The sequence below is a fragment of the Ictalurus punctatus genome, chromosome 26 (genome assembly GCF_001660625.3).
Source record: "Ictalurus punctatus breed USDA103 chromosome 26, Coco_2.0, whole genome shotgun sequence".
Taxonomy (NCBI): Eukaryota; Metazoa; Chordata; class Actinopteri; order Siluriformes; family Ictaluridae; genus Ictalurus; species Ictalurus punctatus.
The window spans coordinates 16,752,122-16,765,878 of record NC_030441.2 but is presented as its reverse complement, the minus strand read 5'-3'; the positions used below and the strand labels follow the sequence as shown (position 1 = coordinate 16,765,878).

General features: G+C 44.2%; 1 protein-coding gene across 9 annotated transcripts in view; it reads left to right on the top strand.

The window, feature by feature from the left end:
- The window catches only part of LOC108258878 (nuclear factor 1 X-type), a 112,050-nt gene that overhangs the window by 83,094 nt on the left and 15,199 nt on the right, over window positions 1–13,757 (top strand). For 5 of the 9 annotated variants that reach the window (XM_053676102.1, XM_053676098.1, XM_053676103.1 and 2 more), the window contains 4 exons: window positions 7,499–7,561; window positions 8,144–8,218; window positions 13,251–13,371; window positions 13,705–13,740. In XM_053676102.1, coding sequence (XP_053532077.1) covers window positions 7,499–7,561; window positions 8,144–8,218; window positions 13,251–13,371; window positions 13,705–13,740 — 295 coding nt within the window. The other 4 variants (XM_017457846.3, XM_053676105.1, XR_008393508.1 and 1 more) reach the window with 3 other exon arrangements.

The following is a 13,757-nucleotide window of genomic DNA, read 5'->3' as shown; positions in this document are numbered from 1 at the left end:
TCCATTCTTCCATTCATACATCCATCCATTCACCCATCCATCCATCCATCCATCCAGTCTTCCATTCATCCATCCATCCATCCATCCATTCTTCCATCCATCCATCCATTCTTCCATTCATCCATCCATCCATCCATCCATCCAGTCTTCCATTCATCCATCCATCCATTCTTCCATCCATCCATCCATCCATCCATTCATCCATCCATCCATCCATACATCCATCCGTGTAGTTTATCGTACTGTACACAGGGTCGCGGGGAGCCTGGAGCCTGTCCCATGGAGCTTTGGGCACAGGTGGGGGACGCCCTGGACGGGGTACCAACCCATTGTAGGGCACAATCACACACCCATTCACATATTACGGACAATTTAGAAATGCCAATCAGCCTACAACACATGTCTTTGGACTGGGGGAGGAAACCGAAGTACCCAGCGGAAACCCCCGAAGCACGGGGAGACCGTGCAAGCTCCACGCACACAGGGCGGAGAGGGATTCGAACCCCCAACCCCCTCCCCCCCGCCCACCATTTACAAATCATTTGTCTAATCTCCACATGGTCAACACTTTCACCGTGTGATCTGCTGCTCAGAGCGTTTGAACGCATCGGACCGGTGCAGGAGAACAAAATAAACCTCACTTTCTAACGATCAGTACCGTTACTGTTATTTATAAAATATCAGATTAGACAATTTGTTGACACTTCTCTTTCCCACAAAAAGTGGGTGGGGCTTAAGTCGCACGCGTGTACTCCGGTGTTAAATTTACACAAAACATGTAAAGGGTGGTGAGTGTGGTTAAATAATAGAACAATAGAAGCGGACCTGCCCTGTTTGCCCCTTGATGCCCTCACACGACCCATATCACACCGGGCAGATACCCCTACACACACACACACACACACACACACACACACACACACAAACAATTACACACTTTCTTACTCACCTCTTTCAACACCGAGGCTGTCTGTATCATATATACAGTACACAAACAGTGTGCTACCTGTGTGTGTGTGTGTGTGTGTTTTCCTTCCACTAATTAGATATTGGAAACGCATAACAATACCTGTGAAACGATGGTCTGTGACATCATTTCCCCCTCGATGCCCGTGTTAACAGTAAACACTGACACCAGCAGGGACAATACCGGAGCTCTGACATCTGATTTAGCTTTAACACAGGGCGAGGGCGTGATGAAGGCGTGACATGAAAGGAACTTTTCATTCGGACGCGATTCTGTCGCGACCCGGGGGCACGTTTGCGTGGTTCCGCCCGTCGACTTCGCTCGTTCGCTCGCTGCTTTTTATTATCTCCCCCCCGATAGCTGCGCTCCAGCGGTTTTACATTCCATACCCATTTCCCCGGTATTGCAAAAGTAGGAACCGCGAGTAACGTGACACGACGAACCAATCACGTTACACCGGTCGTGACGTGGACCGGTTTGGTTGAAGCGAACCCCAGTTCGCAAGAGGGCCAGGGATCGGATCTTCATCACAGCTTCAATGGTGTGTACCGAACTCCGGCCGCTGAGTCTGGGAAAAGAAACGAAACGCAAGTGTGAAAATGACCTTAGTGGTACTTTTAGTACCCTGGCAAGGAGCGTAAGCCAAATTCATCTTTAGTTATGGTCCGGGTCACTTGGCGGCGATAACGTGTATGATCACGGATCGGTTACAGAAGCGTTCCCATGCCGTACCGCGGGGACTTTCAGGAAAGCTGCCCGCTCAAGCTTGGGTCTGACGGGAAGGCGCGTCGTGATTACTAGAAAGCTGGAGTAAATCGTCGTCTTCTCTCGTCACACGATCACAGAACTTTTAGATCGGATGAGATGTGGTGAGACACGACACGTTATCGATCCCAGGTGGGAAATTCCAGCGTTACAGCCGCAGACAAGAGACAGCAGAGAAGATGAGACACGAGACGACATAGCGGAAGAAGATTATTTAAATACGCCTCAAATAAAACTTCAAATTAAAGTCATTTGAAAACGTTTTAAAAAGCTGCAGTCGCAGAAACCGTTGACATTACTACCAAGACGAAGGAGCCGAGTAGAAACCAAACTCGAATAAAAACAAAACATACCGCTAATGTGTGTGTGTGTGTGTGTGTGTGGGAATTTGTGGGGTGAGTGTGTGTTCGTAAAACACCGAATGAACGCCAGATGTGATGCGTGCGGGTTGTTCGCTAAAACTTTCATAAATCGCATGACATTTTATATCATAAATTTCTTATCATATTAATCATGCAGATAGCTAGTATGTGATCTGTGTGTGTGTGTGTGTGTGTGTGTGTGTGTGTGTCGTCTTTCCCGCGCTGCATGAAACACACTACGCTATTGTGCTGCTCCTCTAACAGTCACATCCTGCCTCAGTCATGGGGTGATCTGAGGACACACACACACACACTCAGACACTCAGACACTCTAGTGCACTCTCTCTCTCCCTCTCTCACACACACACACACACACACACATAGTAGTCTCACTTTTCAAGTACGTACTATCTCTCACACACACACTTTCACACCTTTATGCCCTTGATCTCCTCTACTGTCCTCTCTGTCCTCTCGATCAGTGCTACTGATACATATTTCATTACAGATTCGATCAACAACGCTAACGACGCGAGAGAAAAGTAGAACTTTTACCTGAACGGGAGAACTTCCGAGCATTCGGTACGTCCACCCGAAAGAGACCACAGGCGCGCCGCCGGAAGAGACACAACCCGGGGGACGTCTGACCTTCTGTACAAAGGTGTACAGAAACCGCACGTTAAATCCGTGCGCTAGAAAATACCTGCGCGCATTCTAGACAGCGAACGTCTCCTTTCTTCGTTCCCGGTTCCTTCGCTTCCTCGTCCGTCTTCGGTTTTAAACGATTTTCAACGCTCATACCGAGTGTCCGGATTATTCGGTTCATTCAAACAGTTTGAAAAGTCATCGTGGTCACTTCCTGATCGGCCTCACAGAGGATCTGGAGAAAGCTGTCCCCGGTGTTTGATTCGGAAAACTGACTAGGGCGTTTTTGTTTTTTCAGAAGGAAAGAAAAAGAATAAACCCAGGCCAAAAATAGTCGAGTTGTCTCGCACTTAAAACTTTTGTATTCATTTTTATATGAACAACAACAGAAACCGAATAGCATACAAAAAGAAAACAACAACAACAACAACACGAGCCAGACCACATTTCAAACGGCATAAATGCCTACATGGAGTCCACAGGTAGAACATAAATCACGTAAACAAGGGGAACAGAACACAACCCACGCAGTGTCATTTCATTTAAAGGGGTCATGACATGAGAAATCAAATTTTACGACGTATAAGACGTGATTGTAACATTAAAACGTCCTGCAAGTTTCAGAGTGTAATACGTCCTCCGATGCAAAAAGAGCGCTCATTTACCCGAGCTCCAAAAACCCTTCGTTTGGATCTGGCGGGATTTGCGACATCACACGGGCAAATACATTTGCATACGACAAGACATCGACATCTACTTTCACATCAAAGCACCGTTAGCCCCGCCTACTGGCGCTCGGTCGCCGAGCAGAGTTCTGCGCGTGCTACGGCACGTGGCACCCATGATTAATCCATATGCAAAGATGTTAGCCAATCAAAGCAGTGGGTGGGTCCATCGAAGTCTTAAAGGTAAAGGACACAAAAAGCGATCATTTCTGACAGGAGTTCAAAAAAACAAAAAACAACATCACGAACCCTTTAAATAATAATAATAATAATAATAATAATAATAATAATTGTTCGAATGATTCACCTCCTTACACACTGCACTCGAGAACGGACGAGACAAGTTAATTAAAACTCTGTTATTAATTTGATTCAAACTTTAGCTTTAAGAGATTTTTTTTTTTAAATTCTCAACTAAATTTCATTATTATGATCATTTTGTTATTCTTAATTCCTGTATTTATTTATTTATTTATTTTACAGTCAGCATGTTACGTTCACATTTTATTTGCCGTTAATCGGAGAGCACCCGTCCGACCTGCTTTTCGCTTATTATTATTATTATTATTATTATTATTATTATTATTATTATTTAAAACATTTTTTTTTTTAAACCTCCAAGGGATGCAATTATGTTCTTCCTAATTTTGGCTTTCCACACAAAAACGTCAGGCTGCATATCTCATGCCAACATTTGAATGTTTTATTTGCTGCTAATTGAATACGATTTCAGCTGCACAGACGAGTTGTTATTAACTTCGACCGAGCCCGAGTTTCCCAGACTGAGCTACACGCGGCCTGGACGTGGCTTCGGCGCCGCGGTGCTGTGAGATTATCGTTGGGGGGATGTCACTGCTCGAGGGTTCGAGTGTGTGTGTGTGTGTGTGTGGTGTGTGGTGTGTGTAGTCATACCGAACAGACACTGGAGCTTAAGAAGGTCTTCAGTTGCATTTGTCTTTGTCCCTGAATAATTTAGAGAACAGACCTGTGAACATTCACTGTATTTACATTCACTGTATCTTCCTGATGATATTGCTCTTGAATTTACACAAGAGTTCCGGTTATACAAATATAATTGAAATGAACGACCATGCTGAACCAGGAAAAGGGCATTTCAAACTCCTCGGTTCCGATCCACGTTTGCAGAAAATTTCATTTTTGTCCGAACACCAATTTAATAAGCGGTCCGTCTGGCAGAGCTTCACTGAAACTCATTTAGATACTGAGTTTATGGTTCAGACGAGTGCTGCAAATGAGCACTGTAGTGTGTGTGTGTGTGTGTGTGTGTGTGTGTGTGTGTAAGATGGGACTGAGCCCAGGGGGTCCTTGGAGACTTTGCATGGCTGTCCTATCAAAAGCCTGTCAGAATTGCTCCAAGGCACAAACCCACTTCAGCAAGCTGCTCTCTCTCTCTCTCTCTCTCTCTCTCTCTCTCTCTCTCTCTCTCTCTCACACACACACACACACACACACACACACACACACACACACACACACACACACACATACGCACACACACACACATACGCACACACTTTTTTTCCCTCTAGCTGCCAGTCCATTTTAATTATGGATAAATGTTCTGTTGCTGGTCTGTGACGAGCATGCATAATAGTCAGAGCTGCGTGATGGAGCCTCACGTCGCATCTGAGTTCTGAAAATAGATCTTCGGCTGTGCGGAGCTTAACGCTAAAACCAGGAATGACTCACGCTAATTAAAAACACTAAAAACATGGAAGGAATTACAGAGAGAGATCATGCCAGTAACTTTCTCCATCTCTCTCTCTCTCTCTCCCTCTCTCTCTCTCTCTCTCTCTCTCTCTCTCTCTCTCTTGGCTTAGGCAGGCAGGCACACAGATGGGTGGCAGGCTGGGTGCGGGCCACTCACACCACACCTGCTCCCACTCTCTCTCTCTCTCTCTCTTTCTCTTTCTCACACACACACACACATGCAGGTGCTCTCTCTCTCTCTCTCTCACACACACACTCACTTTGACTGACTTACACACACCCATACACACGTATGACACACATACAAATAGAGAGAGGACACGCCTCCTTCATTAAGACTGACACACATATATAGAGAGGACACGCCTCCTTCATTAAGACTGACACACATATAGAGAGGACACGCCTCCTTCATTAAGACTGACACACACATATAGAGAGGACACGCCTCCTTCATTAAGACTGACACACACATATAGAGAGAGGACACGCCTCCTTCATTAAGACTGACACACACATATAGAGAGGACACGCCTCCTTCATTAAGACTGACACACACATATAGAGAGAGGACACGCCTCCTTCATTAAGACTGACACACATATAGAGAGGACACGCCTCCTTCATTAAGACTGACACACACATACAGAGAGAGGACACGCCTCCTTCATTAAGACTGACACATATGTAGAGAGGACACGCCTCCTTCATTAATACTGACACACACACATATAGAGAGGACACACCTCCTTCATTAAGACTGACACATATGTAGAGAGGACACGCCTCCTTCATTAAGACTGACACACACACATATAGAGAGGACACGCCTCCTTCATTAAGACTGACACACATATAGAGAGAGGACACGCCTCCTTCATTAAGACTGACACACATATATAGAGAGGACACGCCTCCTTCATTAAGACTGACACACATATATAGAGAGGACACGCCTCCTTCATTAAGACTGACACACATATATAGAGAGGACACACCCCATGATGTGTGTGTGTGTGTGTGTGTGTGTGTGTGTGATCCAGGACAAAGTTAATCTGAAGTGTTTGGCACTGATAAAGACAGATGTGGGTGTGATAAAGAGTGATTATCTGCCCCCTTCTGGCTGAAGCTTGTAACTGCACCATCAGTGAAGCTCTACTCACCTTCCAGTGTGATCAGATTCAAGATCAGAGATCTCAGCTTTAGAGAGCCTAAAGTATCAGCAAGAGTAAAAGAATAAAGATATCTGTTTGTTTTGTAAACCAAAATCTTGCTTTAAACTTTGTATAAAGTATTGTATGTAAAAAAAAAAAAAAAAAAAATGACAGAAGCAATAGTAGAAAATAGACATGCTAGCACTGCCACGGTGTTAGCCCCATGTGTTGCATCACATAGATAACCTAAAATTATTTCAAGTACAAATAGTTCAAATCAACTTAAAGTTAACGCTGTCACTACTGCACAATGGCAAAAGTTCGAAAAACTGATGGAAACCTTGAATATAAATCAGTCTGTACAGATTTATCTGTACACGAGTGTCGCTCGTAATTAGCCCCGCCCACCTCTCACAAAGTCCGTGCAGATATCGTGAAACACCAATTATTCCTATTAACCAATTACAGTTTGGGCCGAAAGGAATCTTCATTTTCATTCGCCGCACACGCGCGGATTTCCACCACCCTTTATACGTCCCGGCTCGAGTGATTTATTTCGGACACTTATACGAGTGGACCAAAGTACGTCATTCTCCACGACCGAGCCGGTCTTTAACGGCCTCAGCGCTGCAGCAGATGCGTCCCGCCGAGGTGAACGGAGGTGAATTTGGACTCTGCGGTGGTTTCTGTAGATTTTTGTTAGATGGCATAATATCTCGCATTTGCTTATAGGTCTGGGACTGTGTTTATATATTTTTTTTGCGAGTGTGTATGTGTGCGCGTGCTGTCAGCTAGAAGGAATGCATCTGCACCGCCAATACTAAAATGGCTGCCAAACGCTAACATGGCTGCCAGGTTTCTGGAGGGAGAGAGAGAGAGAGAGAGAGAGAGAGAGAGAGATTATTCTGATTCACTCTCACTTGCTTTCTTGTGCTTGAGGTATTTACTGCTGTTTCTTTGTGTCTCTCGTTTAATCTCCACCGCGCTGTATCAAATCATACTGGCATGTGCCACTATATTCTCTTGTCACCTGTGGGCGAATGATACACACCTACACACACACACGCACACACTCGTTCGCTCCGCTGGATCGTCTTAATATCCAAACATGTTTTGAACATTATCTCTTGCTCTGTTTTTCTCTTATAGAATCAGGACAATCAGACAGTTCCAGCCAACAGGCAGACTCGGACATCAAACCCCCACCCAACGGTAAGATCGCAGCTCTGCCGTTACGAGGCATTATAGCGCACCGATTCAGCTCTAGGTTCAATCCGGCATCTTCAGCTGCACTCACACATCAACCAAACGCTTCCAAAACACACCTCGTGTCCGAAATCACGCTTCACTCCCTGTATTTTCTTTCAGTCATGTAGCGCTTTGTGGGTATGTTGGATAGTCAGTGTGGTTACAGGCACGACGCAGAATTCCTTCCAGAAGTCATGTGGATTATCATATAGGTCCAGTTTGATTTTCTTTTTTTAAGCGAAAAACACGCTGATGACATGCACAAACAAAACTAACTACCGTAAATACACACGGTTAGTTATAAGCTTGTTATCACTCGCTATAACGCTACATTACCCATGTGGCCCTAGTACAGAACTTGTTTGTGGTTAAACTGTGTACATCCGATCAATCGTTTTCAATCAGCTTGTATAAAACCGTGAAATGAAGACGAGAAAGACGGATTGCGCGATTACACGTGTCATTATTTCCCCTTTATTTAATATATATTTTTTTAAAGGCCTGTGATTATAAGAGGTTATAACATCTGTCTTACATTATCCGCAGGGCATTTGAGCTTCCAGGACTGCTTCGTCACATCGGGGGTTTGGAACGCAGCCGAGCTCGTACGAGTTTCACAGAGTGAGTGAACATGCGCTCACACAGTAAATGTCATCATCATCTATTATGGGGATTTAAAAAAAAAAAAAAAAAAAGTTTGTGCCTCCCGCTTCATGTCCTTTCACACGAGAGTTCTGAGACAAAAGAGTTTTATTGAAGACAAAAGTCATCTTTTTGAACATAATAGGTGGCGTATTATCTCAGGTCTCACATGGGCGGAAGCAGACGGTCGAAATCGAGCCTGTAGTACACAACAAACCGCCTGTAATGCTTAATAAAGGGTTAGGAAAGGGGTGTTGATTTAAATATGGACTCCAATCCTTAGATTAGGTGTGTGTCTGAGCACCACTGAGCAAAGCAAACTGAGAACATAAAAAACACTGAGTCAGAGTCCTCTGAAACGTGGATCGTGATAGTACACGGGTGTATCACGACATCAGTATCATATCATAATATCGCCCAGCCTCGTGCTTCTCAGTCCTGAGATTTCAGACGCCATAGACATTGTGTTTATATACATATTTGTAGGAAGAACGAATCCAAATACAACCCCAATTCCGAAAAAAGCAACAAAAAAAATAAAAAATTAATAAAAAGAGTTATTTGAAAATTCAGTTCACGCTGTACTGTACTGAAAAACTCATCATGAGCACGTTATTTGATGTTTTACTTTGTGAATTTAATTTATTTTTGAAAATATATACTCATTTAAAATCTGATGACTGCAACACACTGCAAAAAAATCGTTTACCGCCGCGTAGCATCAGCTTTTCTTTGAGGAACACTTGTTAAGTGTTTGGACGCTGAGTGAAGAAACCAGTTGGTTAAGTTTAGCGAGTGGAATTTTCCCCATTCATCCGTTATGCATTTCTTCAGCTGAGCGGCTGTACAGAGACTTCGTTGCTTTATTTTGCGCTTCATAATGCGCCACACGTTCTCAATGGGAGACGGGTCAGGACTGCAGCAGGCCATGCTCGCACCCGCACTCTCTGCTTACGCAACCATGCGCTTGTAATCCCGGCAGAATGTGGTCTGGCGTTGTCCTGCTCTGGATGGCAGCATATGTTGCTCCAAAATATGTACATATTTTTTGCAGTAATGATAACCTTACAGATGTGTGAGTTACCCATGCCATGTGCACTGACACGCCCCCGTACCATGGGCACTGACACGCCCCCGTACCATGACAGACGCTGGCTTTTGGACCTGACGCTGATAATAGCTCGGATGGTCCTTTTCCTCTTTGGCCCGAGGAGAACACGACGGCTGTTTTGTCCTAAAACTATTTGAGACGTCGACTCGTCAAACCACAAAACATGATTCCACTGTGCTACTGTCCATCTCAGATGAGACCAAGCCCAGAGAAGTGGGCGGAGCTTCTGGACAGTGTTGATGTACGGCTTCTGCTTTGCATCGTAAAGCCTTAACTCGCATCTGTGGATGCAGCGGCGAATGGTGTCGACCGACAAAGTTTTACCGAAGTATTCCCGAGCTCACATCACCTTCTTATTTCAACTTCTCACATCGCTATTAGTCCTAAATCGCCCCGTCCCAACTTTTTTGGAACGTGTTGCATGCATCAATTTCAAAATAAACATTTATCTTCAAAAAACTGTGCACTTGATTAGATAAAACATCACATCCCTCGTCTTTATTCGTTTTTTGTTTAAATACAAGTCAAAGTACATTTACAAATCACTCCTCGTTGTTTTTATTAGCATTTTCCATACCGTCCCAACTTTTTCGGAATCGGGGTTGTATTTCTACTCACAGGAAATCCAAGTCAGAGACATCATATTGAGCAAGTTCTGTAAATACAAGCTTTTATTTGACCGGTGTGGGTTTTTTTATCCTGAGATTCTGGATGGGATATGGAAGCCCATTTCCGCCACGGAGAAAAAACATTTTTATTTTTTATTTTTTTTAAACAGTAATTGCGACCTTAAAAAAGTCAGAATTGCGAGATATGAAGTCGCGGTTCTGAGATATACAGTTTTATATATAATTACCTTATTTCATTTTCATTTTTTTCAGTGGGGAAACGGGATTCCATACCTACAGGACACCCTGTACAATAAATTGTAAAGTTATAAAAAATATAATAAAAGTCAATCTTAACCAAAAAATACACACACGCGTTAAAAAAAAAAAAAAATTTAATTCCGAATCCAATCCCAGTCTCCCGCATTAGTTACAGAATCGGATCAGATTCATTATATATTTTTCTCCGAAGTCCGATCCGCCGTTTTTTTTTTGCTGGCGTCGGCCCTGGATATCACATCTCTAGTTCCGACATAATTAAAATCAAATGAATCGTAAAGGTGCATTTAAAGAGCCGTGAAATGTTCAAAATCATTACGTATACGAATGAAATTCCAAATCATTGCACAAAATATTATATTTTGTAGATGTGAATTTTTTAATAATAAAAAAACTTTGGGTTTTTTTTTTATATATACCTATAGCATTAATGTATTATTTAATACCAAACTTTTATTAAAAAAGTTCATAGCAGGCAGCTTCTCTAATAATATAAATACAATGAAAAGTCTGGCTATAAATCAGAGCAGAAACAAGCTCCACTTCACTGTCTTCCATTTGTGCTTATTTCCTAAAAAAAAAAAAAAAAGACAAAACAGAGAACAAAAATAATCTTCCAGGAAATCACTAACCAATATAAATCCCCGGCCTTTGCTCAGAAACGCATCGCGTCATCGCCAGCGTCCAGCCATGCTGATGAAACACGATGTCATAGCAGTGTACGTATATCACTCCTGACATCTGGACACAGCTGTGGAAAACCGTCTCGGCCGTCTCCTACGCCGAGCGTATCCTTGTTCCGACGGCGTTATTTGCGATCCCCTTTGAAATCGTGTGTTACGAAAAAAAAAACAAAAAAAACATTTTTTTTTTCGTTGGAAGAACATTTGCGATGTGATGTTTTTGGAAGCGGCGCAACGCCGATGGTGGGCCTGTGTTTAAATTCATAACAGACCGGGCTGAAATCATAACGCTCCACGCACGCCGTCATTTGCAGCGCCCACATCTGTAACGTGACTCTGCCCTGCGCCTCCGCTCGGAGCAGAACTCTGTAAAAATGATGGATGTACTGGATCGCAGGAGGCAAAGAAAGAAATCGGGTCTCGAAATGGGTTTGTGCGTTTTTTTACGCAAGATGGTATTCCAATTTTCGGTATAGGAAGTCTCTAGGAAGCCAACTCTCAGTCTAGCTAAATTGCATCGGCGTATCAACATCAATTTGTAATATATATATATATATATATATATGTAAAAATAAATAAATCAAACAGCGTTTTCTTCCTTTCAGGTCGTCCAGAAATGACCTTGAATCTGACAGCATGATTGCCTGCCGAACAGCAGCAATTAAATCCGCACGTCTCATTGGACGTCCTGCTTAGCTCCACCTCACAAACCTGAAACTGTTGAACCCAGAGGGACAAGAATAGCGTTCGGTTTAAGATTTTGGATGACAAAGTGGCACGACGTGCGTGTGTCTGTCTGCGTAACAGCCGAGTCCACGCGGTGCTGGTTGAAAGACTAGCTCTGTCCGCTTGCCCTCCAACACAAAGCTGATATGTGTGAAGTAACTGTGGAGAACAAACCCACAGCAGTAGGTGCACTGAACCACACAGTCATGCAGGGAGACGACCTCAACAGCGCCACCGTTTCATTTGGGTCCTGGATGGGACGTTTCAGGCTGTAATCGTCGTTCCGAAGGGAGAGTCGTCCTGTAATATAACCACTAACGGGTCGGGAGGACACGTCCGCTAGACCAACAAACCGGCTTGGCATCCACGCAGTGCTTTTTTTGCCGTAGCATCACGCCGGGATTTCAATTTTAAGTGCAAAAATAAGTACAAAAACAAGAGCGCGGCGTCGACGCGCGTGGGCGTGGCGGTCACATCCTCGGTGCTTTCCAGGACCGTCGGCACAGGCGGTGACTTGGCGAAGAGCGGGATAATTGTGGTTAGGCGTGCCTCTGCAGCATCCAATCAAATCATTCCCTTTTAAAGCATAGAAACATCGCGTGCGTCATCCAACGTGACATTTCCCTGCTGACGTAAGGTTCGGTTTTACTTTACTTAGATGACACGTTTAATATGGTAGCGGCTAAAATAACCAACAGGCAGTCAGAATGAAAAATCTAAACCAAAAATGAATAAATAAACAAAACACGTGGCGGACGATCTCTTGGCCTACGAATGTGAGTAGCTCGTTATCGTTGTAGCTCTCAAAGGATTCGCGATTTTCGACGTCGTTTGACGTTCTGCGTACGGTTTGTTCGGGTCTGACGACTTTTAAGTGTTTCATGATTGGAAAAACTCATTTGGCCGAGTCACCGGTGTCCCAGTGTGTAGCGAGCCAGGGTCCTTAGCGGTCCCCGGACCCGTGTACACGATATACTGACTCAGGACCTAGGGAGCCTAGCGCGCTGATTGAGACGCAGCAGGAGGGTGATGTCCGTAGGGTTTTTCTATACACAGTAAAACCGGATAAGTTCATTTAACTCGAAAAATTTGAAGGAATAAAATGACCTAAAAATTTTATATTTAAGTTATATTTTCGACAGAGCCGAATAAAACAGCGATATGACTTAGCGTCGTCGTTGCCGTGGAGCGCAGCCGCTCGACGGTTCTGACGAAGCTCTGTAAAATCCTCTATTAACACGCTTTAAATGACTCTTATTATGTTCATTTGGTTGGTTTGGACCGAATGAGTTTATTAGAAACCAGTCCAGTGGGCGAGTGCAAGCTGAAATGTCTGCAGGAGCAAGTGGGTGTGGGATTAAAAAAACAAAAGAAAAAAAGGAGTCCCACACACGGCTCACAACTCGAACCCTTTTATCGTCTCTTCATTTGATGCGAGAGAAAAAAAGAACTCGGACGTGTTCGTTAGAAACCGTTCTCAAAGCCGGTTCGAAACGTTCGAAAGTGCTCACTTACTCAGTGATATGTGTATGTAAATAGAGTGTTTGTAACTCTGATCGTTGTCTCTATCCTCGCTCTGTCGTTTCCCCATCACTCTTCCTCAGCTCCCGTTGCCTCGGCCTCGGGTCCTAACTTTTCATTGGCCGACCTGGAAAACCCCGGCTACTACAACATCAACCAAGTAACGCTGGGCCGACGCTCGCTGACATCACCGCCGTCTACTAGGTACACGCACACGCAAACACACACACACACACACAGACACCTACAGTCTGAGACGTATGCACACACACACACACACACACATACACACACATGTACATACACAAGTACAGAGGCATACTGTTTTGTGAGTGCTCAGAATTCGACTTCCTTTCCCCATCACTGTCATCATGTCTTTGCTCTCCTCCTGTCCTTCTCCGTCTCCCCTCCCTCCCTCTCTCTCTCCCTCTCTCTCTCCCTCTCTCTCTCTCTCTCCCTCTCTCTCTCTCTCTCTCTCTCTCTCTCTCTCTCTCTCTCTCTCTCTCTCTCTCTCTCTCTGTTTGGCTGGTGCTCCAGGACCGAGGTGGAGTTGTACGCGAGTCTTCCTCGGAGGTAGCCGATCTGTCTCT